The sequence below is a fragment of the Hippopotamus amphibius genome, chromosome 4 (assembly GCF_030028045.1).
Source record: "Hippopotamus amphibius kiboko isolate mHipAmp2 chromosome 4, mHipAmp2.hap2, whole genome shotgun sequence".
Classification (NCBI taxonomy): Eukaryota; Metazoa; Chordata; class Mammalia; order Artiodactyla; family Hippopotamidae; genus Hippopotamus; species Hippopotamus amphibius.
In genome coordinates, this window is record NC_080189.1 from 74,524,031 (window position 1) to 74,551,400 (window position 27,370).

The following is a 27,370-nucleotide window of genomic DNA, read 5'->3' on the forward strand; positions in this document are numbered from 1 at the left end:
CTTGCTCATCTAAAGTCCCCATTTTACCAATAATTATACTTCAGATTTCTTTTTATTTTCCTTTAAATATCGAAGTTGTAAAGGTTGATGTAACCAGAGCTACAGGCTTCTCTTCTCTGGCAGCTCATTGGATATTAAGTGTGTTTGTGTGCGTGTGTCTGTGTTTTCTCCTTAGGCAAATCAAGAGCTTGAGGCGTTAGAAGAAGAAATGCTGCAAATGCAAGAATCTACTCATCTTTTTGAAGTGGCTCTTCCGGAGTACAAACAAATGAAGCAGTGTCGCAAAGAGATAAAATTGCTCAAGGGACTCTGGGATGTCATTATTTATGTTAGAGTAAGACACTGCTTTTTGAAAGCATGGGTTTTTTTCTTTTAGTATTTCTTTTTTATAAATATGCGACTTTTAGTGTCTATATCATTCTGTTTGGGTTTTATCATATCTTAAAATGTGTGGCTATTAGACTTTTTCACCAGAATTAGAGTTCATATGCATTTGAATTGTCAGTGGTTTTTGTTTTCAGTTCTGAAGGAAACTTGGTATAACGAGTTGACTGCTGCAAATCCTTCTTGAAAGTTATGTAGGATATAAATAAACATTAATATATACTACACACATATGGTCACCTGTGCATACAAACTGATGTATATACATCCATGCTTACACTTCTGTATGTATGCATATATAAACAGGCCTGACTAAAAATAAAGTTAATTTGTATATTGCTAATTAAACTACAAATTTAAGTGTAAAAATAAGTTCTAGGCAACTAGGCATATTGCAATATGTGTTATATATTATTTTCTTTGAAGTTAGTTGAAAGCCATATAGAAGTATATTAACAAGACAGAATATGGTCAGGAAGCTCTTGAAAGTTTTGTCTGTAATGGATGAAGGTTTTCTTATGAAAGCTTATCTTACACGTAGAATGATTAAAAATAAGGTATTTAATGGTAACATTATTTATCAATTCATTCAGAGTATCCAGGATTAAATGATAATGATGGTATGTGTACAGAATTTGCCACTGCTTCTAAAAATTAACATATCACAATGTTTTATCCTCAAGTTTGCCAGGTTCTGACAACTTTTTTGTTTTGGTGGTAGGGAAGTTTTGACAGGTGCAGCTTAATAGTTAAATAATTGACTTTCCCCTGGATGGTGGAGTCAGTGTGTATCATCAGTTTATATATTTTGCTGCGGAGACTTGCTTTCACCAAATGTTGTTGACACTTTTATCTGCTTGTGCGTTTTCAGAGAAGCATTGATAATTGGACTAAAACCCAGTGGAGACAGATTAATGTGGAACAGATGGATGTGGAACTCAGAAGGTTTGCCAAGGCAAGTTCCATAACTGTCTGTGATGACGATTTATCTTCCTCAGCACCACCTCCTTCCATCTTCCCTAACCTAGTGTCTGCTGTGTTGGACCGCATGTCCTTATTTGCTTCAAACAGGATGATCTAAGACAGGGTTTTTTTTTTTTTCACTCTCAGCCAGTTGCACTTGTAATCAAGCCTGCCTTTCTGTGAATGAGTGGATAAAAGCACGTTAAGGCTAATGAATTGATGAGCAGTGGTTATAATCAGGTGCTCCCTCTGGCTGTCTAGAATGGAGGTGGGGGGGAGGTGGAGATCAGGGCTGAGGGCTTGGGCTTACGAAAGCTGTTGAGTTCTTTCCTTAGCAACTGTAAGCATATTGTGTCTTCAGCAGTACCTCTGGGTTGTGGGCTTTGGGGTAACTAGCTGGGGTAACTTGTAGATGTATACGGAATACTATGATCTCTGTTCTATTGCCCACTCCAATATTGCAAGGGAGCGCGATGTAACAGAACTGAGCTTTTCTGAATTTCTTGCAGTGACGGTTAGTCCCCAAAGCCCTCTGACCTCTGAAGAGAGTGAAGCCTCTTTGGATAAAGCCAAATGCATGTTTGGATAAAGCCACATGCATAGCAGTGAAAGGTAGTTCAACAGCGGCCAGGCCTTTTGCTTTCCTCTTGCCCCAGAACACCCTCACCCCGACTCAGTCCTGTGCTCCACTCTAACCAGCTCTTCCCATTTTTTCTCCCCTTTGATCTTGGTCCCAAGGACCCTAACTGAAACATGCCATCATTCTTTTGCATGTCATGGGGTCACTGTGCCTCTTTTCTCTGCTCACTCCCTGACCGTCTCCTCTACCATTGGACTGTCTCACCGCAGAGTGACAGTTTAACCCCCACTCTCAGCTGAAGATCCTATGCTTTTTTTTTTTTTTTAAGCAAGTAGCACTGTCCTTTTGTGCTGAGATTGTTGTTTTATTAGTTATCTCATTCACAATTGTTGATGCTGTTCCATGAGCCAAGAAGACAGCTAAGTCAGGGGCCCTATTTGACACATCTTAAGGTCGCGAATAATCAGTTCCAAGGAACACACACTCAAAGGTTAACCAGCATTTCAGGGCTACCATTTAGACAAGTCAGTCTTTGGAGGAAGGTGTTAGTAATCCAGGTAATATTCTCAGTTTCCTGCTTATTTATGTTTCTAGAGGAAGCGCTCTTCATTGCACATGTCCTGTAAACGCTATTAATTCCGTACATTTAATGATCCTGGGTTTCCTCATGGGACATCCAGTTAGAGCCTGTGAATAAGAAACCAATGCGTCCAAGTGGCTTCTACGTAGTGGGCTCGTAATGCATGAGTGAGTGGATCCTTTTCTGCTTCTCTGGTTTGAGTCTTTAACCTGGGGACTTAAATACTTTTACTCCCTTCCTCATCCAGGGAAATGTATATTTATTCTTTCAAAGAAGGCAATTTATGAAATATATCTGAGAGCTGGGTTGTTTTTTCACTTTTCTTTAGGAAATCTGGTCTCTAGATAAGGAGGTCCGCGTGTGGGATGCTTACTTAGGCCTGGAAGGCACAGTGAAGGACACGATGACCTCCCTGAGAGCCGTCGCGGAGTTACAGAGCCCTGCACTCAGGGACAGGCATTGGCACCAGCTGATGAAGGCCATTGGGGTCAGTGTCCTGGGTCTCATTAATTGAATATTTTTGTGACTGTGAAGTGTTATTCCTTGGTTCATGTCATTCATTTAGGGTGAAGTGGGATCTGGGAGAAGGTCTCTGGTCAGATGTGAGAGGTCAAGCTCCTCGAGGCATGATCAAGGGCTAGACATGCAGAGCCCCTAGTTTTAGACCCTGCTATGGACTAAATGTGTGCACCCCGCCCCCCCCCACCCCAGTTCATATGTTGAAGTCTTAATCCCTAAACTGTCGGGATTTGGAGATGGAGATGGAACCTTTGGGAGATAATTAGGTCATGAGGGTGGAACTCTGGTGAATAGGGTCCGTGCCCTTGTAAGGGATGAAAACTCCAGGGCTTTCTGCTCTCTACCATGTGAAAATAAAACAAGAAGACAGACATCTTTTAACGAAGAACAGGGCCTTCACCAAGAACCCACCCCATTAGGCTGGCACCCTAATCTTGGACTTCTAGCCTCTAAAACGGTGAGAAATAAATGTTTGTTGCTTAAGCCCCTCAGTGTATGGTGTTCTGTTAGAGCAGACAGAAGTGACTCAGGCTCCTCCCCTTTCATCTCTTACTGGCTATATGACCTCAGACAAGACACTTAACCTTTCTATATTGAGACTTGTTTTTTATTAATAGAATGAGACAGATGCTCTCTACTCTCATACATTGTACGTATCTTGTAAGGATCAAGTAAGATCATATGAAGGCATTTTATAGAGCATGATATGGCTGCAAAGAACCTTATAGTCTGTAGAGAAGATCAGAAAGCATAGAAGTGAATTTAGGGGGAGAGAGAATGCAGAAATAGTGATTTCCCTGCCCCACAATTTATTTAATAATGGTGTCTTTTTTTGATGGCCTTTTGATGGTTTTTATTTTATTGTAAAATATAGAATTATTTCTCATGTGTCCATGCCACTTGAGATTGTTTTCTTTCCTTTCTGCATCTTAAGAGCAAATACACCAACCTTACACTTTATTTTTTCAGCAAAGGTGACCTTCATGAATTTAAAACACATTATGGGCAGCCTGAGGTGCATAATTTCTGCTAGGCACACATCATGAAAAGGGTTCTCATGATCTGAAGACAAAATTTGCAGAGTGGGGAAACTGAGGAAAGGGGCAGCCTGGTGAAGTGGGGACGGCCTAGGCTTTTTTGGTCCAGCTCTAACACCTAGTATCTCTGGGATCTTGGGCAAGTTACTTGCTCTCTGTACCTCAGTTGCCCCTTTTATTTTATTTATTTATTTTAAATTAATTTTATTGGCTGTGTTGGGTCTTCGTTGCTGCACACGGACTTTCTCTAGTTGCGGCGAGCAGAGGCTACTCTTCGTTGTGATGCACAGGCTTCTCATTGCAGTGGCCTCTCGTTGCAGAGCACAGGCCCTAGGTGCATGGGCTTCAGTAGTTGCGGAACATGGGCTCAGTGGTTGTGGTTCACGGGCTCTAGAGCACAGGCTCTATAGTTGTGGCTCACGGGCTCTAGAGCGCAGGCTGTATAGTTGTGGCACACAGGCTTAGTTGCTCCGTGGCATGTGGGATCTTCCTGGGGCAGGGATTGAACCTGTGTCCCCTGCATTGGCAGGCAGATTCTTACCCACCTAGGAAGTCCCCAGTTGCCCCTTTTATGAAATACAATAATGCATAATGCTCCCATGCAGCTTGGTGAGATGAGACTTTGTATAGACCTAGCACATATCAAATCCTCAATAAATGGTCCTTGAAGCTATTAGTATTATTACACTTTCCATAGAGTCTTTTACATGTTGCATATTTAAACTTTGTAGTTGATTAATTTATTCTTTCAGGAAATCTTTATTGAGTCTCCCAATATGGAATGTAGACTGTGGGTTCCACTCTCTGCCTCCTCCTCACATCTCCTCCAATGAGATTTGTCCTCACCGCAGTCTCTTGCCTGTAATATGCCTTTCTGCAAGCTATAAAAAGGTACCTTCTCTGGCAGACAATTTAGAAAAAGGCATCTTCCTCCAGGCTGATCTGGGGCATCAGAACAGTGGCTAGATCCAACCTCCAGTTGTCACCTGGGCTTGGTGTACATACTCACTGTACAAACAGTGCAACTAATTGGGGGTACCCTGTTATGCATCGCCACTCATTCCTTCCCTAAGGCAGGCCTGACTCCCATCAGCTCTGGAGTGAGGTCAAAGTGATGCAGAAGCACTATTTACAATAGCCAGGGCATGGAAGCAACCTTAATGCTCATCAACAGTTGAATGGATAAAGGAGATGTGGCACATATAAACAATGTAATATTACTCAGCCATAAAAATGAATGAAATTTGAGTTATTTGTAGTGAGGTGGATGGACCTAGAGTCTGTCATACAGAGCGAAGTAAGCCAGAAAGAGAAAAACAAACACTGTATACCAACTCATATATACAGAATCTAAAAAAATGGTACCGATGAACCCTGTGACAGGTCAAGAATAAAGATGCAGATGTAGAGAACGGACTTGAGGATATCGGGTGGGGGGTGGGTGGTGAAGGGGAAGCCGGGACAAAGTGAGAGAATAGCATTGACGTATAAACACTACGAAATGTAAGATAGATGGCTAGTGGGAAGCTGCTGCATAACACAGGGAGATCAACTCGATGATGGGTAATGACTTAGAGGGCTGGGGTAGGGAAGGTGGGAAGGAGTGATGGGAGGGAGGGGATATGGGGATATGTGTATAAATACAGTTGATTCACTTTGTTGTACAGCAAAAACTGGCACAACAGTGTAAATCAATTATATTCCAATAAAGAGCTTAAAAAAAAAAGTGATGCAGAGATAGCATGACCGACTCATCTGGTTTGCTCCGGACTTTCTAGGTTTTAGCTCAGGAAGCCCCTCCCAGTCCTGGGTAAACAGGGATGGTTAGTCATCCTGTGCAAGATGAGTGATGAGCAGCGTTACAGATTGAGGAGAGCCAGAGTGGACTGCTGCTTCCAAGAAACAGAGCCTGGAGATTCTTAGCAGGAGCAGGAAAGGAAATGGCTTCCTTACAACTGTGGGGTGGGGTCAGCTCTTCATTTGTGAGAGACATGGGAGAATTTGGGCACTTAGGAGGAGCTGAGACCTTCTTAGCAAATATTGGGGTGGGAAAGATGGGGAGTCAACAAGATGATGAGGAAATGGGAATGACTTTTTCACATGGTAAATATGAATAATGACAGTGTGAGTAAGAAGAATTATTTTTTGCCAAGGAACTAAGATTAAATCAATGATAAAACTAGGTTAAATCACGGAAGCAACTGGGAATTATGTTCACTGAATAGAATGCTAAAGGAAGAGAAGACAAATGAGCTACTACCTGATTCCTGGGATTTCAACCAAATTATAATAAATGAACAATGCGATTCTCTTTAAAAATGGGTTTTGTGGGCAAAGAAGATAAGAAATGAGCTGACAAGGGAGGGTTATGAAACAAAAGAAAGTAATGTAGTGTGAATGTGGCCTAAACCTCAGCCCTCACTTGGCTGGGTGACGCCTTAGTAATTGTGAGTTAAAAAGCAATGTCTTTGGTTGTCCACACATTTCAGAACTCGTGACGTACTCAGCAGCTGACTTGAGTATATTTAGCTGTGTTTCATTCCTTTGGCCATTAGGTAAAAGGAGCCATTAACGTATGTGGGATATAAATTCTGCCTTTTTTTTTTCTTCCTAATCAGGTCAAGTTTTCAATAAATGAAACCACAACTTTGGCAGATTTGTTAGCCTTGAGGTTACACCAAGTGGAAGAGGATGTCCGAAGCATCGTGGACAAAGCAGTGAAAGAGCTGGGGACAGAGAAGGTAGTGTCCTTGGGCTGTTTCTTTTTACCCTGAGCTAATTCTGTGCACTGGCACATACGCAGACTTAGGGAGAAGGCCTCATGGCATGGTTGTGTGGAGACATGTTTACTTGGGCAGGAAACAGATTCCTTTCAAGCTACAGTAGATGTGTAAAACGAGAGCGTTGACCCAGTTGTTGTTGATGATGGTAGCAGAAGGCCCTTCCTGCTCGAGCGTGCTGCTTATGTGAAGGAGGTAAAACTCAGGTCCGATAAAAAATTGATATTGGTGTGATGCTTGTTCCTTGTGTGTGATGGAATTCATTCTCTAATCCTCATCACCATGAATTACTTGGAGGAAAGAAAATTGAGGCCAATGATATTTTACGTCTCTGTTTTTTCTAAATTGTAAAAATAATTTTTAAAATTCCAGATGAGAGCCTGAGTGTTGGTCCTAAATTAAACTTTTGTGCGCATAACTAAGTACTGTTTATGTCTAGGTTATTACTAAAATCAGCCAGACCTGGGCAATCATGGAGTTCTCTTATGAAGTTCACTATCGGACAGGCATTCCATTGCTGAAGTTTGATGAACAATTGTTTGAAACGCTAGAGCACAACCAAGTAAGATGGATATTTTTTTTAATTAATTAATTAATTGGCTGCTTTGGGTCTTTGCTGCTGTGCGCATGCTTTCTCCAGTTGTGGCGAGTGTGGGCTAATCTTCATTGTGGTGCGCAGGCTTCTCAATGCGGTGGCTTCTCTTGTTGTGGAGCATGGGCTCTAGGCACACAGGCTTCAGTAGTTGTGGCCCGTGGGCTCAGTAGTTGTGGCTTGCGGACTCTAGAGCGCAGGCTCCCTAGTTGTGGTGCACAGGCTTAGTTGTTCCACGGCATGTGGACCAGAGATCAAACCCGTGTCCCCTGCATTGGCAGGCAGATTCTTAACCACTGTGCCACGAGAGAAGTCCTGAAGCTCAGGTTCTTGATGTCTGATTGCAGAAAGAATTCAGTGAGAGACAAAGTGATAGGTAAGAAGTGGATTTATTTAGAGAGAAACACACTCCACAGACAGAGTGTGGGCCATCTCAGAAGGTGAGAAAGGCCAAGATGGATATTTTTATTACAGATTTTTTTCTTTTAAATTATGATTTTAAGCATTTCGAAAGTTCCAATACTCAATATTTCTTCATTCATTGGGCGTCTACTGGTACCAGGCTCCAGGCATAATACCATTTGGGTTCAAAAGCTATGAACACTTGTTCTCAAGGAACTTGCACTTGAGTAGGGAGACAGAAAGAAGGACTCTAAAGGGCCTAAGGAGAGAGAGACTATCTGATGGGGACAGTGAAAGACACAGGGAGAATCTTGTAAGGTGGTGGTGCTTGGGTTGAACTTCGTAGGATGGGCTGGTATTCAGCAAAGAGTGGCAGTCAGAAACGGGTGTTATAGGCGAAGGGGACAATGTTAGTGGCATCTTCAAATGCCAGAAAGTAGCTGCCATTCAGAGGTAATTTAAAGAGTCTCGTTTTCTTAGAATATAGATTTTCTTAATAAAAATGAGGCTGAAGAGACAGTCCAGAGCACAGTCTATGTGGTCTTGAATTCTAAGGTTATGAGTTGGCATCTCTTTAGACGTGAGAATTAAGAAAGGTGAAAGAGACAAACTACTCAGAGGAAATAACAGTAGTGCTTTTATTGTTAGACATGAGGAACTTAGGAAAGAACCTGGCCTAAAGAGATAGTGCTCTATTATTTTTGGTATATTTATAGTGAGGGACATTGATGTAAAGGTGGAAAGTCAGGCCCAGATCTCAGCGCAGACGTTTAATCTAGAACCGTAGATTGGTAGCTCATTGTTGGTGTCTTGAGAATTGATGAGCTGGATAATGAGAGGTAAAGAGGATAAGTCAGCTGAGAATAGAGCTTTGGAAAAGACTGAATTTGGGGAACAAGAGGAGGAGACATAAAAGAGGTAGAGAGAGAATGGTCAGAGAAATAGTAGAAAAAGACTACTGCAATATCATAGCAACCATGGGTTAAGGTTTTCCGCCAAAAAAGAGTCAAGTGTCATGGAAACAACCTAAATGTCCATTGATGGATGAATGGATAAAGGAAATGTGGTGTGTGTGTGTGTGTATGTATATAAAATGGAATAATAATCAGCTCTAAAAAAAGAGGGAAATCCTGCTGTTTGTGACGACATGAATGGATCTTGAGGGCATTCTGCTAAATGAGATAACTCAATCAGAGAAAGCAAATACTGTATGTTCTTGCTTCTGTGTGGAATCTAAAAGAGCTAGACTCACAGAAATAGAAAGTAGAATGGTGGTTACCAGGTGCTGGGGCTTTGGGGAAGTAGGGAGATGTTGGTCAAAGGGTATAGACCTCCAGGTATAAGATGAATAAGTTCTGGGCATCTAATGTGCAGCATGGTGACTGTATTATACACTTGAAAGTTGTTGAGAGTAGGTCTTAAATGTTGTCAACACACACACACGCACGCGCACACACACACACACACACCAGGAAATTATGTGGGGAATGGAGGTATTAACTAAGATTATTGTGGTAACCATTTAACAACACATACAGGTATCAAATCATCACTGTTGTAGACTTCAGACTTACCCAGTGTTATATGTCAGTGTCTCAATAAAGCTGAGGGGGGTGGGAAAAATTGTCAAATGTGTTAAATACTTAGAGGTGAAGAAGAATGAGAAGAGGATATTCTACTCAGTGACTTCCTGAGATTTCAATGTCAGAGAATGGTGAGAAGTACTCGCCAAACTGCATGGCGTTAAAGCAAGGCTTGGTGTTAGGAAGGCTGCAAAGTTTGGTTGTAAACTCAAAGGGGAGGAAAACAGAAGGCTGAGGGCTTAGCAAGCTGGAGAGAAGTTTGTTTTATATTTTCAATACTGAAAAAAAAAAAAAAAAAAGACCCATAACTTTGGAATGATTAATAGGCAGGGACCCCGGGGAGAGTGAGAGTGGATGAAAGAATAAATTTTAATTCCTAAAGCTGCACCCTGGTGCCCAATATATTTTCCTGCCTACAAAGAGATACGTGGTCTTCTTGTAGAAGACATATTACATGTAGTTGCTTATATTTATCTTTTTCCTTTTGGAAAAAACGTGTTAGTATGAATATTTAATGCCATTAATTCACTCACTTAGCAAATGCTTACTGAATGCCTGTTCCATGTGTTGTGTGCTGGGTCCTAGGAATCCAGCAGTAAACAGAAGAGTTGTGGTCCCTCCCTCATGGTGCTTACATACTACCCATTTAGATGGTATTTAAAATTCTTTGCCTTTCTTTTAGGTTCAGTTACAGACTCTGCTTCAAGGCAAGTACGTGGAATATTTCATTGAGCAAGTCATAAGCTGGCAAAACAAATTAAACACAGCAGACTTGGTCATCTTTACTTGGATGGAAGTCCAGCGTACTTGGTCTCACCTAGAAAGCATCTTTGTTTGTTCAGAAGATATTCGAATCCAGCTTGTGAAGGATGCCCAAAGATTTGATGGAATAGATGCTGAATTTAAGGTTCATGGAAGACAGACTGTTTTCTATCCTTACTTTTTGAAACAATATAAAAATCTTGTAAAGAAACATGATTTGGGGTACTGAATTTATGAAAAACATATATGTATTTGCACTTCAGGAGACAAGGGTCAGGAAACTTTTCTGTGAAAGGTCAGATAGTCAGTAGTTCAGGCTTTGTGGTTGTATATCGTCTTTGTCACAACTACTCAGGGCTGCCATTGCTGTATGAAAGAAAACAGACACCACATAGACAGGCGAGTGTGGCTGGGTGCCAATAAAACTTTATAGACTCCGGAAATTGAATTCCATATTATTTTCATGTGTCACGAAGTATTATGCTTCTTTTGATTTTTTTCAACTAGTTAAAAATGTAAAAACCATTCTTAGCTTTGGGCCATGCAAAACAAGGCAGCAGGCCAGATGTTTCCCAGAGGCCACAGACTGCCTACCTCTGCAGTAAGGCCTGGGAGACAGGTCCATCTTCATGAAGTAACAGACTGAGGAGGGGAAGCTAGTAACAAAGTTACAGTGTCAGTTGTTGATTTGCTTCACAAAAGCCACAGAAACACATCAAGATGTACATATTGTGGTAAATGCTATGAGAGACTTTAAGCAGAGAGTAATGGCTTTACTTTTGTATATAGAAGAAGGGACGGATTGTTTTCTTCTTACTAGCTAAAGGAGAACACCCAAGGAATTCTGTTTTAACTTTTAACAAGGAAAGAATAGGTAGATTGTTCAGTGTTCACCTCCTTTTCGAATGTGAATGTATTCTTTAAGATTCTGGTTCTCTGTCTCTCTTTTTTTTTCATCCATTTGGTTTAGAAGAGAGAAATTCTGCATGGACCCAGAGTGGCGGTAATGCCTATCAAGTTTATATTGTTAAAAACTATGTAATTACACTTTGTTTTTGATGTTCATCTAAAAGGTTAAAAGCAGAACATAAATGATGTCAGACGTCTCATTAACCTTGCTTTCTCATAGTTTGTTTGTTCTCCACTTTTTAATTCCCTAAATGGATGAAAAATCTAGAAAAGTAATTTCTAATATCCATGTCTCCATGTTGTACTTTCACACAGGAGTTAATGTTCAGAACAGCTAAAATAAAAAATGTTTTAGAAGCAACATGCAGACCTAGTCTCTATGAAAAACTTAAAGATTTGCAGTACAGGTAAGAATAAAACTACAAAATGATCAATTTGTTATACTTTTGAGATTTCTTTTGAATATCTAATAGTATTTAACATCATGTTATTGTAGGTACAACCTCTACTAAATTGTTCTGTCGTTTTGCTTATAGTTGTCTATACACATTAGATGGTACATATATGTTGTGAGTTAGTGTAAGTAGATCCAAATATATTTCTGTTTTCCAAAAGGAATGTTATTATAGTAAAATTAGAATATCATACTATCAAGAGAATCAGCTTGATTGCTTAATCAATTCTTTTAACAAAGTATCTTGCAAATATTTATTAAGCATCTACTGTATGCTAGGAACTGGGATTGCATTCATTTAAGTCCTTTATTTTGTATATAGTTTAATTATACTAGAAGTTTTCTTTAGACAGCATGTGAGTATTTTTGAAATCCTGTCCTAAAGGGCATTTGTACTTTTCATATAAAATTATACAATAGCTAGTGGGCCTAAGAATATTCTGGCTTTTAATTAAAAATGGGTAGGTCAGCCACTAAAAGAAAAGCTTCATGCATAATTATGCTCTCTTTTTATTGCAAGGCGGAGGAGCCCTCTAGGTAAAGATATATATTACGTACGATTATTTCATAATCTGGAAGTCTTTTAGAGATAAAGTTGGCCATAATTTTAAAAGTGTGGATTTCCACAGCAGTTAATTATTTCTTAGTCAGTGATCTTTGAGGGTTTGGGGAGCTCTGTCTCTGGGTTGTCTCTACTCTGCTAAGAACAATAAGGTGGAAATGATTCTGGATCTTATGACTCCTTTGAAAGCCAAAGAGAGTCGAAGGCACTTGTGTTTTGTAGACATTCAGTGGGAAAAGGAAGACCTGAAACCAATTACATATTAACTAAAGCATTTTGTGCTCAGGGTGAGTGATGCCAAACCTGGTCTTGTCTCCCGCTGCTGAGAGGGGTCATTTAGACAAATGATGAGTAACATCAACTTAAATCCGATCTATGTTTAGTCCCAGCTAATGGGGGTGTGTGTGTGTGTGTCTCTCCTCCTACTTGGCATGGCTTGTACGTTAGTCACGAACAAGATGATGACGTCAAAGAGAAGGAGGTAGGCCCCATGTTAAACAGTGAGTTTATTGTGATGAGTGGACAGATGAGAGGGTCTGGGTTTTGTTGACGTTTTACCAACTGAATGGGCAAGATATGCTTACAATGATTTCTCATTCATGCAGGCTTTCTCTTTGTGAAAAAGCTCTTGCTGAGTACCTGGAAACCAAGCGTGTGGCTTTTCCGCGTTTCTATTTCATCTCTTCCGCAGACTTGCTTGACATTCTCTCAAAGGGAGTTCAACCTACACAGGTAAATTTTTTTTTGGAAGTCTCATATTATCATGTTAGGAATGTCACAGTTTCTTTTTCATTGTCAAATGCCACCTATCATGTCACACGTGCCAGGAGCTAGAAAATATGCAATGAAAATGGTTTAATGCAGCAACAGAAGGATGTTAGCGGCGGCACTCAAGGAACTAGGAAGGGCAGCTGCCTGGTCCTCAGCACAGTGAAGGGACAGCAAATGTACAAGGCTTAGGGCCTTGCAAGAAGTTAATGGAACAAACACTGGCTTCAAACCCCCAGAATGCTGGGACAAGGGCTGGAGCTCCGTTGCCTGGTTCTCAGCTTTCCTGGGGGAGAGTGGGTCACTGGGAACAAGATCATGGCTGATCCCTTGTTACAACAACCTTGACTCCAGAATAACCCTCATAATTACTAAGCTGGACTAGTCTCCAGAGGTGTATCGGTATAATTTCAGGCTGGTTCTCTACATAACTTTCTAATTTTCCCCTTTCCACTCAAAAAATAATGTAGCACCCATGGCAATATGTAAAGCAAATAAAAGCAGCTGTTATCTTTTGTAATCTGAGCGCAAAGATCAGAGGCAAACTTTGTGCACATCCCAAAGCACTCCTTCCTCTAAACATTTAGAGGATGTTGCCTTTCATTACATCTGTTCAGTTGTTCACACCCATTTAGATCTTAGAGTTGTTACAGCTGACATAGGCAGTTACTCCTAAACTTGACCGTATATCACAGATTATTTTGAAGTCAAAGATTGTGCTTTGTCATTGTGGATTTGTCTCCATATTCTTTCTCTAGATGTTTTTCTGCCATTTTCTTTGGAATATGTGTCACCTCGCACTACAGTTTCCTGAACTGTGCTGTTCTCTGGACACAGTATTTATCTTGATTAATTCTGTCTCATTCATCATTTCTCTTTAGAGCTGAATTCAGATGGATGGCTACTCTTACTGTTGACAAGCACAGTCTTGCTATTAATAGCAAAGTTGTTAGCTTTGGCAACATTTTCAGGATTGCCACACAGGTATCGTTTTGTATATGTATGCTAACTCCCAGATGGCTTTGTAAATAAAATCCATCTAATCAGATTGACTTGGAACCCAGTCTCTCCATCTCTCATTTATATCAGTGACACATAAAATGGATGTTTTGGGGTTGGTTTTTTTTAAACTAGTTTCAAACATGGCAATTATTACATTTATGCTTCAATAATCCCCTGAGAACATCCTTGACCAACAGCTGGACCCTCTGCCCAGGGTGAATATATGAGATAGAGAGTGTCATACTCTATTCCAGGTACATGTTCCTAAACACTTGTGAATCCGAAATACTGAGAATTCTGAATTTTCACTATGTAAATTAGATACATAAATCTGTAAGTCAGAACATTCTTTTTCTTTCATATTCTTTAAACATAATAAACACATACGTGACTGTTTTATTGAACAGTATTAATTACCCAGAAGATAGCCATGAGATAGTTTTATTTTTCTACAGTTATGAATCTCATATGTGCCCTGCTGAATCTCTTTACACTGAGTAGCAGATCCCTTTATAACATCTTGGATAGGTGTTGTAATGCTTCAGTCCCTTTTTCTTATTAAAAATTTAAGAAACCCAAAGCAACTCAGCAAGATCGAGTTTAAAATTCCAATCTCACCTCTGTGTCAAGACCAGGCTTTTACATAATGAGTTTGGAGTTGGGATCTTTTATTTCTCCTCCCTATGCAGTTTACCTTGGGGAGAGGGGAGGGAGGTCATCTGTCAGTCATTGCCCTTTCTTTTTTTTTTTTTTTTTTTTTTTGGGCACACGGGCTTTGTTGCTCCGCGGCATGTGGGATCTTCCTGGAGCTGGGATCGAACCCGTGACCTCTGCATTGGCAGGCGGATTCTTAACCGCTGCGCCACCTAGGAAGCCCAGTCATTGCCCTTTCTTAATGCATACTCCTGCTTCTCTGTTCAGCATTGGCTTTCGACCTTGACCATCGACAGCCAGTACCCACATTCTGGGTCTCTTGTGGAAGAAGAACAAGTTCTCAGGAGGCAGGGGGAACCTCCCAGGGGGTTTATGCTGCAGAGCCAAGTCTGTCTCAGTGCTTCCAGTTCTTGCCTTTGGCATCGTAATCCATCATTTGTTACATCTTCTTCCTCCTTTTCCACCTAAACAGATGTCCGAAGCAGGGGCACATCACAGATTCACTTGGGGCGGGCATCCATAGTTTCTGTGAGTGATTCTCCAACCCCTCTCACTGGACGACTTACAGGTTAGAGGCTGGGGAAACAGTCCTTCACCTTGAAACCACACGAGGAGTGAGGACGAGGCAGAGCATCCCCCTCTGGGCTGCTAACTGGCAGGTATGAGGATGGCTGCCTCTCCCCGCTCTTCCCTGCTGTACTTTCCCAGAAGGGGCGTGTGGAGGCAGATGATGGTAAGGTGTTGAGATGTGTCTTGTCAAGCCCTGGGGGGACCAACCTGTCCTAACCCCTGTCTGCTGTCTTCAGAGCATGCGCTAGCCCGATGCCTCTTTGTCCTTAATTGAAGTCCTGGGCTGGTGCTCGAGGAGCAGATGACTCAACATGCACTTGTCACCCATTTTCCTTATGTTCTTTCAAATCATCAGAAAAATACTTTATGGCTTAGACAACCTGTTGGCTGACAGGGATATGTGCCTTCCTGATGCCAACTTTTTTTTTTCCCTTATCCTTTCTAAAGTACAGGATGAGGTTTTGCTTTTTTTTTTTTTTTTAATAAACTTAAAAGGTGTACCTTTAAAATCATTCTTTTTATTTTCACAGCATCACTTCAATAATTTAGTGTTACCTTTAATATCAGTGCAACTTATTGTGGAAGTCTTCTTGTCTACCTCATTCACAGTGTTTTAATTATAAGTTCTAAACCCCTGAATCTCAGGTACATTTCTCAGTACTAGTATTAGTAACACTCTTTAATGAATGACTAGATAATGTAAGACATTAAAAAGATTTTAAATTTTAATGTAGCTGCATATTAAAGTCACAGCATAGAGGATCTCCAAAATGGCCCACAGCCAGGCTGATGAATAACAGCAGCAGTGCTGTCTGTATCCTGGCAACAAAAGGAGGTGGGGTATTTCCGCTTACCAGCTGAAGGGGTCTGGCTATGAGGCTCCAGGGTAAATGCAGTTTACAGTTCTCTAGACCTACCAGCTTTGAAATGATTCAATTTTTGAAACATTTTGAAATTCGAGATATACTATTTCAAATTGTGCTCAAAATGTAATTTCATTGAGATCTTTTTGTTACATGAATTAAACTTTGAACAATTGAGTTTCACATCAGATGCTATCACACTTTTAGGAAAGGTTTGTTATTAGTGAAAGTGTTTAGTGGCCTCTGAGGTGCAAATACCAACTGGAAGCTACTTGTTGGGGCAGAGGATTGAAAAGCAGCCAAGGGTGAGTTGAGTCCTCTAAAGCCATAGTTAGCTTCTTTCCCTGCAGTGGTTCTGCAAGGTCAAGGTGTGATCTCAACTCTTGGTCACTTACTGTGGAATAGCTAATGCTTTTGGCAGTTGTGCCAAAGGGCCTAGCCTTGCTACACTCTTTCTTTCATTATCAGAATCAGTTTCAGGCCACCAGACAGCTTTTCCGTCTCTGCCTTTTGTGCTGACATCCTGAATGTGCTCCCTGTAGTGTGACGGAGATAACATGGCAACTGCAGCTTGTGGAGTAACAATGCAATTGCCCCAGAAAAGACAGCCTTTTGGGGGCAGATGACTCATGGTGGCATCTTGTGAATGACTTGAATTCTTCAGGTCGCCCTCCTCCACCCTCCACACTCAATTTAAGAGTGTTGGCCCAAGTGAGGGTTTCTACAGTTGACTGTGGAATTTGATCAGCCTGAACACATCAGCCAGGCAGGTCTGATATTACTGCATCCTGCATTCTATAAGCAGAGACACCCAATTTAAGATACTTGAGTTGGAATGTCAGAGTGATAAAATCAGTGCGTCTAAAATGCCTTCGGTGGTTTTTAGCTGTTGGTAAGTTTGGTTAAGGTCAAGTTTAAAAAATTTTTCTCCTCCTAGAATTCACCCTGACCTCCCAGTGGTACGGATTATCTAAAGGACTGAGGATATGGCTGTGCTGTGTAATTTCAGTGGTCAAAAGTCTCTGGTAGTTGCTTATCGAAATACAAATTTAGAGGTATGCTTGCAGAATTAATCGGCATGGTGCAGTAATTATGAAGTTGCATATGACTCAGTATTAACATTCTGTGCTTTCTCCCCCCTCTTAGAAAAACATCCTTTTGTATTTTTCAAGTGAAACGAGTGTAGTGGTTAAAGTCAGACTGAGCAACATCAGTTGGTCCCATTGTGCCCTTCCAGTTTGTGATACGGTGCCTTAAAACAGCTGACAACTTGGTGTTTTTAGTCACTGGTTCCTTATGACTTGAAAGATCTTTTTGTCCTAGAAGAGTTGGCACATTTTCTCTTCCTTCATCTCCTACGGGATGATGAGTGAAAGCTTCCCCATGATAGAGCTGTACTAAGGAAAGATACGCTTTCCATGTGATCAGCTGCATTTGTGTTGTGTGATGGGGTAGCTCTGGGCTGCATGTGGCTATTGGGCACTTGAAATGTGACAACTGAGGAACTGAATTTTTTTTTAATAAATGTATTTATTTATTTATTGGCTGTGTTGGGTCTCCATTGCTGCACATGGGCTTTCTCTAATTGTGGCGAGTGGGGGCTACTCTTCATTGTGGTGTGTGGGCTCCTCATTTTGGTGGCTTCTCTTGTTGCGAAGCATGGGCTCTAGGTGAGGGGGCTTCAGTAGTTGTGGCACATGGGCTCAATAGTTGTGATTCATGGGCTCTAGAGCGCAGGCTCAATAGCTGTGGCACACGGGCTTAGTTGCTCCGAGGCATGTGGGATCTTCCTGGACTAGGGATCAAACCCATGTCCCCTGCATTGGCAGGCAGTTTCTTAACCACTGCACCACCAGGGAAGTCCAGAACTGAATTTTTAACTATAATATGTTAGAGTTGATATTAATGTGAAAACTGATCTTTGATTCAGTTATTGGAAAACATAAGTTTGAAACAACTTGAGTGTGAACCTACTTTTGCAACTGTGTATTTTATTAAATGTGAAGACAGATCAAGTATTTCTGATGAAAAATGCAAATTGAGATAAGCTGTAAGTGTAAGATACGTACCTGGTTTCAGAGATTTAAAAAAAAGAATGTAAAATATCTCATTAGTAGTTTTTCTATTAATTACATATTGAAGTGACAATACTTTGGATATATTAGGTCAAATAAAATACATCAGAATTAATTTCACCTTTTTCTTCTTACTTGTTTTAATGTGGCTACTAGAAAGCCACTACTGTGACAGTTAAGGCCACAATGCATTTTCTGAAATGACAAGATCAGTAATATATATGCTCAGAAATGTTTAATGTCTGCATCAAAAATATCTTTCAGTGGCATCAGACCAAATCTACTTAAGAGGAAATCTGCCAACTTGTCTTTTGAGAAATCCCCCAAATTGCAGTATGAGACAGATGGCACTCAACTGATACCCTTAATAAACTGTCAATATTGGCACTTGGACAGGTGCTTGTGAGAAATGGGCTTAGTATTAGGTAATAAGAAAAGAACTTCTGGATCTTCAAGGGGCAATATCTAAGACCCCGCATCCCCACAAGCATAGTATGTTTCCAGATAGCGCTTCCATTTGGTTATCTCCGTGATAAGAGTGAAGGTGCCTCAGCATCTGAATCTCAGGAATCAGGATGATGCAGCTCAACACTCACTCATCGTGTGTCGCAGCCTTCTTGACGTGGGTTAGTCCTCCTTAGACAGTCAAGAGGGGGAAATTTCCTGGCAGTCCAGTGGTTAGGACTCCGTGCTTCCACTGCAGGGGGCACGGGTTCAAGGAGGAATCCTGCAAGCTGTGGGGTGCGGCCATAAATAAATAAACTAACTAGTATCTCTTAGACAATCAAGAGGAAAAAGTCTCAAGATGCAAGTGGTTAGCTGGCTACATGCAAGAGTGAATGACTTTTAGTTGAAATAAAATCAATCAAAAATCCCAGCTTTTCTGTGGGGAGTAGAAGGTTGGAGCGTTCATAGAAACCTACAGTGGAAGGAAGGAGTTGCCCTTGAGTTTAGGCTGGCACTGGGGATGGAATGGGGAAGAGGCAGGAAAAGGAAACAGATACAGAAGATGCTCAGGGTTTTGATCACCTTGCCATGGTCTCTACTTACATTCAACTGAGCAGCAGAGAATAGAACCTGCTCGTCTAAGTGTAGTTTGTTATAGAAATTGCCAGTCAGAACAGCTCCACTTGGTATAACCTAGGAATATGTCATATTTCAAATGGATGCCTTTGTATAAAGGCAGCTTTATATTCAAAGGACTTAGGCATTTAAGTGTGTGATGAGAAATTAGACAACCTAATTTTTAAATACGTCATAAATTATATATCCAGTAGAGATTATCCTTGATTATCCTTGCAAAATGATTAATATATGGTTGACCACAAGCTGTATAACAATATATGTATTTTTTTTCATTTTGCCAATGTTTTGCCCCTGCTTAGAATTCTGTTGGAGCTCCTTTATTGAAATTCCTTCCACAGCCAATTTGTAAGTTACACCACAAAATCAGGGTTAATACAATGTAGGATGAAAATACAACTTTAATGTTTCTAGATCAAAAAATTGTCATATAAATTTGGGGTCCTGCTGCCAAGGAGTGTTAGGGCTTGCTGTGGAACCTGAAACTCCTGGCCTTTGATGTCAATTAATAAAGCTTGTTCAGTTCCATCTTAAACTCAATGGGCAGGGCTTCTGGCTATAACACATTAGCTTTTAACAGAGTACTATTCCTTCTGGGACCAACTAGAAAAGCTGGATAAAATAGTTAAGTAAATCTGTTAAAATCCACGGAAGAGTGCTTAAAGAACATCAAAGTCAAGATTGCAGGGGGTGTAGCTCAGGGGTAGAGTATTTGACTGCAAAGTCAAGATTTCAGGGGCCGAGATCTGAGCAGAAGGAAACCACAGAGATTTTCCCTTTGTGACGTTTGACAGTAAGATGTGGCCAAGAGTCTGAAAAGTTGACCAGAGCTTTTATCAGTATCATGGAACAGGAAAGAAGGAGAAAAACAAAATAATAAATAAAAACCGGGGTCAGGTCCCACCAAGGAAGATACTATCCAGAGAATCAAAAAGCAATAGTGATTCTTGATGGAGTAGGAACAAAAGAAGTGAGCTGTGTGATGGTTCCAGTTTGCTTCCTTGAGAGAGTTTCCGAGCATGGCACAGGGTGGGGTAACCAGGCGGAGTCTGGTGGACTTTCTGAGTGGAGGGATCAGAGCTGAGGGTCCAAGGAGACCAAAATGGTGAGAGTTTGCAGAACAGAGTGCCACAGAGGGAAGAGCTGTAGAGAGAGAACCTGAGACCAATGGAGGGGCCTCCTGGAGTCATCAGCACAGGAAATAAGTAGCCCTGGATTAGATCCTACTCTGGTTCTGCCAAACAAGTCTCAAAAGCAAGATACTAAAGCATCAAACTGTTTCCAACTGATTTAACTGTGCTGCAGAGCAAAGCGCAAGAAGATAGGAATACCGTAAGTGTAATATTCAGCACCAAGCGGAGTAAAGATCGCAGCAGTTGACATCTTATTAAAGATTACTGGGCATGTGAAGAGGCAGGAGTATCTGACGCATCCTGAGGAGACAACGAATCAAAACTGACACAGTTGGTGAAATTAGCAGACAAGGACATCGTAAGTTGTTTTAGCTGTATTCCGTATGTTCACAACATTAAGTAGAGATAGGGAAAGATAAGGAAGTTTCATATGTGTAATTTTAATACCCAAGTGGGGGCCAGGAAGAGAGACACAAAAAATATTTGCAGAAGAGCAGCCAAAAGATTTCCAAATTGATGAAAAGTAGAAATCCATAGATTCAAGAAATTCAGTGAACCCAAGAAACAAACATGAAGAAAACAACTGTTTACTCAAAGTGGCCAAAACCAATGATAAAGAAATCTAGAAATCGTCCATAAAGTCACATTATACATAAAGAAATAAACATGAGGATGATGAAGGGCTTCACACTGTGAGAGGACAGTGGAGCCAACAACTGAAAGTACTGAAAGAAAAAAAATCAACCTAGAATTCTTTGCCCAGTGAAAATATTTCTTAAAAATGAAGGCAAATTAAGGAAGTTTTCAGACATTCAAAAGCTGAAAGATTTCATCACCAGCAAATTGATAATATAAGAAATGTTAAAGGAAATGCTTCAGGCAGAAAGAAGATAACACCAGATGGAAATCTGGATCTAAACACACAAAAAAATGAGCATCAAAATGGTAACTGGGGACTTCCTAGGTGGCACAGTGGTTAAGAATCCGCCTGCCAGTGCAGGGGATACGGGTTCGATCCCTGCTCCAGGAAGATCCCACATGCCATGGAGCAACTAAGCCCATGCACCACAACTATTGAGCCTGCACTCTAGAGTTCGTGAGCCACAACTATTCAGCCTGTGCTCTAGAGTCTGTGAGCCGCAACTATTGAGCCCATGTGCTGCAACTACTGAAGCCCACATGCCTAGAGCCCGTGCTCCACAACAAGAGAACCCACCAAAATGAGGAGCCTGTGCACCACAATGAAGAGTAGCCCCCACTCACCACAACTAAAGCCTGCATGCAGCAATGAAGACCCAACACAACCAATAAATAAATAAATAAATTTATTTAAAAAAATGGTAACTGTATGGAACTAGGCATAAGAGGCACATTAGCCATCCATCAGAAGACAGAATAGTAGGAAAGAACAGAGACCTTGAAATGATGTAGACATGATTATTGGCTGTGTTACTGCTTTACCTTTCTGAACCTCATTTTCCTTATATACTGCATGGGAAAAGCAGTAGGTACTATCTCTTTGATTTCTCAGCAAGCAGTAGAGCAAACATGTAAAGAACTAAGAAACATGCTTAATATAGAATGTAAAAGTGGCCACAAATTCTTCCTCTTTCTTTTGTGCCATTTCAATGTGAAGCTGCAGTTTTCATCCAGGGGTAGAGCTTATTTCTGCATTTGGCTTGCCATGTGACCTGTTTTCACCAGTGCATTGTTAGCAAGAGGCTGGAAAAGCACTTATACACTGGGGCTTTTCCTCTTGTTGTTCTTTGGAAACCTATGACCACCTCATCATGAATAAGCCAAAGCTAGCCTGCCACATGTGGAGAAGCACATGCCCATGCCACCAGCTGGATGATCATCACACACATGGGAGAAGCCATAGATCAGCAGCAGACTGCAGAGGTATAAGGGTGCCCAGCTGAGACCAGCTGAGAGAACCCGAAAGCCCACGCAGAATTGTCAACTGTGAAATTGTTGCTTTTAAAAAAAAAAAAAAATTTATTTATTGGCTGCATTGGATTTTCGTTGTCGCACATGGGCTTTTTCTAGTTGTGGCGAGCAGGGGCTACTCTTTGTTGTGGTTTGTGGGCTTCTCATTGCAGTGGCTTCTCTTGTTGCAGAGCACGAGCTTTAGGCATGTAGGCTTAAGTAGTTGTGGCACTCGGGCTCAATAGTTGTGGCTCGCGGGCTCTAGAGCACAGGCTCAGTATTTGCGGCGCACAGGCTTAGTTGCTCCGCAGCATGTGGGATCTTCCTGGACCAGAGATCGAACCTGTGTTCCCTGTGTTGGCAGGTGGATTCTTAACCACTGTGCCACCAGGGAAGTCCTAAATTTTGGGGTAGTTTTTTACACTGTAGAAGCTAGTTGATGCATGTTATATTTTCACATAGACATGTCAAGTACAGAGTATACATCATTAATATCAAGGACTTTACTACTGATGTAAAATAAAAGATTTTACTTGAAATTAAAAAAAAAAACAAATGATAAATATCAGGTACTAATCCATGGTGCTAGTTTTCTTTCTTTCCTTTTTTTTGTTCTATTTTTTCTTTTCTTTTTTTTCTTTTTTCTTCTTGAAGATACCTTCATATTAGCTATGGCATTATTTTGACATTTGTGAGTATGAGAGGACTGGTGAATATATCATGAGTTGGTGTGTTGCTGAATCTTTGCTAGGCTGAGATACTCTGCCTAGTAAAGTGTTCATTTCCCTGTCTCTTGTCAATTTGTACAGATATTTCGTCAAACTCTGACATGATTTGGCATTAGAAAAACACATATACTCACATGATGAGCTATCAAGATCAAACATACCAAAAGGCTAAGATTAAAAACACTCACGGTACTAAATAATGGTAAGGATATGGAACAATGGGAATGTTCCTATCTAGCCAGTGTGATTGTAGATTGGTACAAGCACTCAGGAAATCTATTTGACAATATGAATATAATAATACATTATTATCTAGAAGTTCCTCTTCTCACTGTATACTCGGCAGAAATGTATACGTAGGTGAACAAAAAGATGTGTACAAGAATTTTCATAGCTACATTATCCATAATACCCCCAAATTGGAAATAATCTAAATGTCCCTGTACAGTTGAATGGATAAATACATCATGGTATGTTCATATAACAGAGTACCACATAGCAATGAAAAAGAAAACTAGTGCTATACATAAGGTGAATAAACCTCACTAATATGATGTTGAATGATAGAAGGCAGACACAGAAATACATATCATATGAATCTACTTATGTAATGTCAATTTAAAAAAATTTTATTAGAATATAATTGATTTACAATGTTGTGTTAGTTTCAGGTGTACAACAAAGTGATTCAGTTATACATATACTTATTCTTTTTCAGATTTTTTTCCCATATAGATTAATACAGAATATTGAGTACATTCCTTGTGCTACACAGTAGGTCACTGTTGGTTACCTATTTTATATATAGTAGTGTCTGTATGTTAATTCCAAGCTCCTGATTTATCCCTCCCCCACCACATTTCCCCTTTGGTAACCATAAGTTTTATTTCAATATGTGTGAGTCTGTTTCTGTTTTATAAATAAGTTTATTTGTATCATTTAAAAAAATTAGATTCTACTTACAGATGTAGAAATCAATCTTATGATTACCAGGGGGAAAGGGGAAGAGGGATAAATTGGGAGATTGGGATTGACATATACATACTACTGTATATAAAACATAACTAATAAGGACCTACTGTTTAGCACAGGAAACTCTAGTCAATACTCTGTAATGACCTATATGGGAAAAGTGTCTAAAAAAGTGGACATATGGTATATGTATAACTGATTCACTGTGCTGTATAGCAGAAAGTAACACAACATGGTAAATCAACTATACTTCAATAAAAATTAAAAGATAAAAAATTAGATTCCACATATGAGTGATATCATATGTATTTGTCTGATTTACTTCATTCCATATGACAGACTCTAGGTCCATCCATGTCTCTATACATGACCTAATTTCATTCCTTTTTATGGCTGAGTAATATTCCATTGTATATATGTACCATATCTTCTTTATCCATTCATCTGTCATTGGACATTTAGGTTGCTTCCATTTCTTGGCCATTATAAATAGTGGTGCAATAAACATTGGGGTGCATGTATGTTTTTGAATTGTGGTTTTCTCCAAGTATATGCCCAAGAGTGGGCTTGCTAGATCATATGGTAGTTCTATTTTTAATTTTTTAAGGTACCTCCATACTGTTCTCCATAGTGGTTGTACCAATTTACATTCCCACTAACAGTGTAGGAGGGTTCCCTTTTCTCCACACCCTCTCTAGCATTTATTGTTTGTAGACTTTTTGATGATGACCATTCTGACCAGTGTGAGATGATACCTCATTGCAGTTTTGATTTACATTTCTCTGATAATTAGTGAAGCTGAGCATCTTTTCATTTGTTTTCCAGCCATCTGTACATCTTTGGAGAAATGTCTGTTTAGGTCTTCTGCCCATTTTTTGATTGGGTTGTTTGTATTTTTGACATAGAACTGCATGAGCTGTTTATATATTTTGGAGTTTAACCCCTTGTTGGTCACTTCGTTGGCAAATATTTTCTCCTGTTCTGTGGGTTGTCTTTTTGTTTTGTTTGTGGTTTCCTTTGCTGTGCAAAAGATTTTAAGTTTAATTAGGTCCCGCTTGTTTGTTTTTATTTTCATTACTCTAGGAGGTGAATCCAAAAAGATATTGCTGTGATTTATGTCAGAGAGTGTTCTGCTTGAGTTTTATTCTCAGAGTTTTATAGTGTCCAGCCTTACATTTAGGTCTTTGATCTATTTTGAGTTTGTTTTTGTGTGTGGTGTTAGAGAATGTTCTAATTTCATTCTTTTACATGTAGCTGTCCAGTTTTCCCAGAACCACTTATTAAAGAGACTGTCTTTTCTCCATTGTGTATAGTTGCCTCCTTTGTCATAGATTAATTGACCATAGGTGTGTGAGTTTATTTCTGGGCTTTCTATCCTGTTGCATTGAGGTATATTTCTGTTTTTGTGCCAGTACCATATGGTTTTGATTACTGCAGCTTTGTAGTATAGTCTGAAATCAGGGACCCTGATTCCTCCTGCTCCGTTTTTCTTTCTCAGGATTGTTTTGTATATTCTAAGTCCTTTGTGTTCCCATACACATTTAAAAATTTTTTTGTTCTAGTTTTGTGAACAATGCCATTGGTAATTTGATAGGGATTGCATTGATTCTGTAGATTGCCTTTAGTATAGTCATTTTGACAATATTGATTCTTCCAATCCAAGAACATGGTATATCTTTATCTGTATCATCTTCGATTTCTTTCATCAGTGTCTTATAGTTTTCATGGTACAGGTCTTTAGCCTCCTTAGGTATTTTATTCTTTTTGATGCAGTGGTAAACAGGATTGTTTCCTTAATTTCTCTTGCTGACCTTTCATTGTTAGTGTATAGGAATGCAAGAGATTTCTGTGTATTAATTTTTTTTTTTTTTTTTGGCTGCACCACACAAATCTTAGTTCCCCAACCAGGGATTTAACCCATGCCCTTGGCAGTGAAAGCATGTAGTCCTAACCACTGGATCGCTAGGGAATTCCCTTAATTTTGTATCCTGCAACTTTGCTGAATTCATTGATGAGCTCTAGTAGTTTTCTGGTAGCATCTTTAGGATTTTCTATGTATAGTATCATGTTATCTTACAGTTTTACTTCTTTTCCAACTTGGATTCCATTTATTTCTTTTTCTTCTCTGATTGCTATGGCTAGGACTTCCAAAACTATGTTGAATAAAAGTGGCGATAGTGGACATCCTTGTCTTGTTCCTGATCTTAGAGGGAATGCTTTCACCTTTTCACCACTGAGAATGATGTTAGCTCTGGGTTTGTCATATATGACCTTTATTAGATAATGTCAGTTTTTGAGAGGGACTAGTGACTAACATGGATTATGAGGAGTTTTTTGGGTACAGGTGTATTCAGTTTCTTAATTGTCTCAGTGGTTACAAGAGTTCCGTTCACTTTGCTAAAATTTATTAAGCTGTACACATATGATTTTTTTTCAGTTTTCTCTCTATTTAAATTTTCAAAAGGTTATTTAAAATCTCAAGAGTTTGTGTTGTCAGCACATTATATACATTTACATACACATGCTAAAAATGTTAAGGAAGTGATATGAATCAGCACTGATGATATAGGTATGTCCAAGTTATATTAATAAGTGAAAAATCCAGTTGCAAAATATTATGTATACTATGATTTTATTTTGGGTAAAAACAAAACAAGCAATACCTGATACCTAGTATTAGCTATAATGATTTACAAAGTTTATAACAAATTTAGTCTTTCTGAATTATATAGTTGCATGTTCACTATTGAAAGTTTGAAAAATATAGAAATACTGAAGATCAGAATAACATACTCCTGGGCACTATTTTTGAGTTATTATAGTTTTTTTGATGTGTTTGTATAGGTCAGAACATAGATACTTAACGAAAATTGAAATATTCTTCTACAGTATGATGTTTAATGTCAATAAAAGTTTTCATTATATGAAAGTATTATAACTGATTTACCCAACTCCTAGGAAGTTTTTGCAAATTTAGACTTTCAACAGTGTTGTGTGTCCATTTCCCTGTACTTCCACCTGTACTGAGTATTATTAAAAATACAAAACACAACAACAAACTATTCAACATTTTGACAGACTTAAGTTTTTGTACATGTAAAAATAATGGACTTATTTTTCTCTTGTTGTAGAGGATAATACAATAGATAGGTCTGCCTACATTTTGGATGTTACTTATATTCTCACAAATACTGTCATGAGTGTTACCATCATTATGGATAAATGAGTTAATGACTACGTATGAATGATCTGAGGTGTTCACCATGCCAGGAGTGACATTAGAACTTTGTGTCTATTTTATCTCAGTTAATCAGTAGCAGCATCTTTCATAGATGGGGCAAATGTGAAATGAGATATAGACATAAAGCAAGGGGTAAGCTTTGTGAGTGTATAGTAACCACACAGAGAAGCTAGTATGTAGCAATACATGGAAGCTGTACATAGAAACATATGTAGAAGCTCTATGATTTCATTTTTCCTCCCTTT

At 39.7% G+C, this 27,370-nt stretch overlaps 1 protein-coding gene across 1 annotated transcript in view; it reads left to right on the forward strand.

The window, feature by feature from the left end:
• DNAH11 (dynein axonemal heavy chain 11) overlaps positions 1 to 27,370 on the forward strand; it is a 315,727-nt gene that overhangs the window by 64,712 nt on the left and 223,645 nt on the right. Inside the window, 8 exon segments of the mRNA XM_057731719.1 lie at positions 176 to 334; positions 1,256 to 1,339; positions 2,836 to 2,994; positions 6,682 to 6,804; positions 7,283 to 7,405; positions 10,103 to 10,327; positions 11,407 to 11,498; positions 12,713 to 12,839. Of these exon segments, the coding sequence (XP_057587702.1) occupies positions 176 to 334; positions 1,256 to 1,339; positions 2,836 to 2,994; positions 6,682 to 6,804; positions 7,283 to 7,405; positions 10,103 to 10,327; positions 11,407 to 11,498; positions 12,713 to 12,839 (1,092 nt within the window).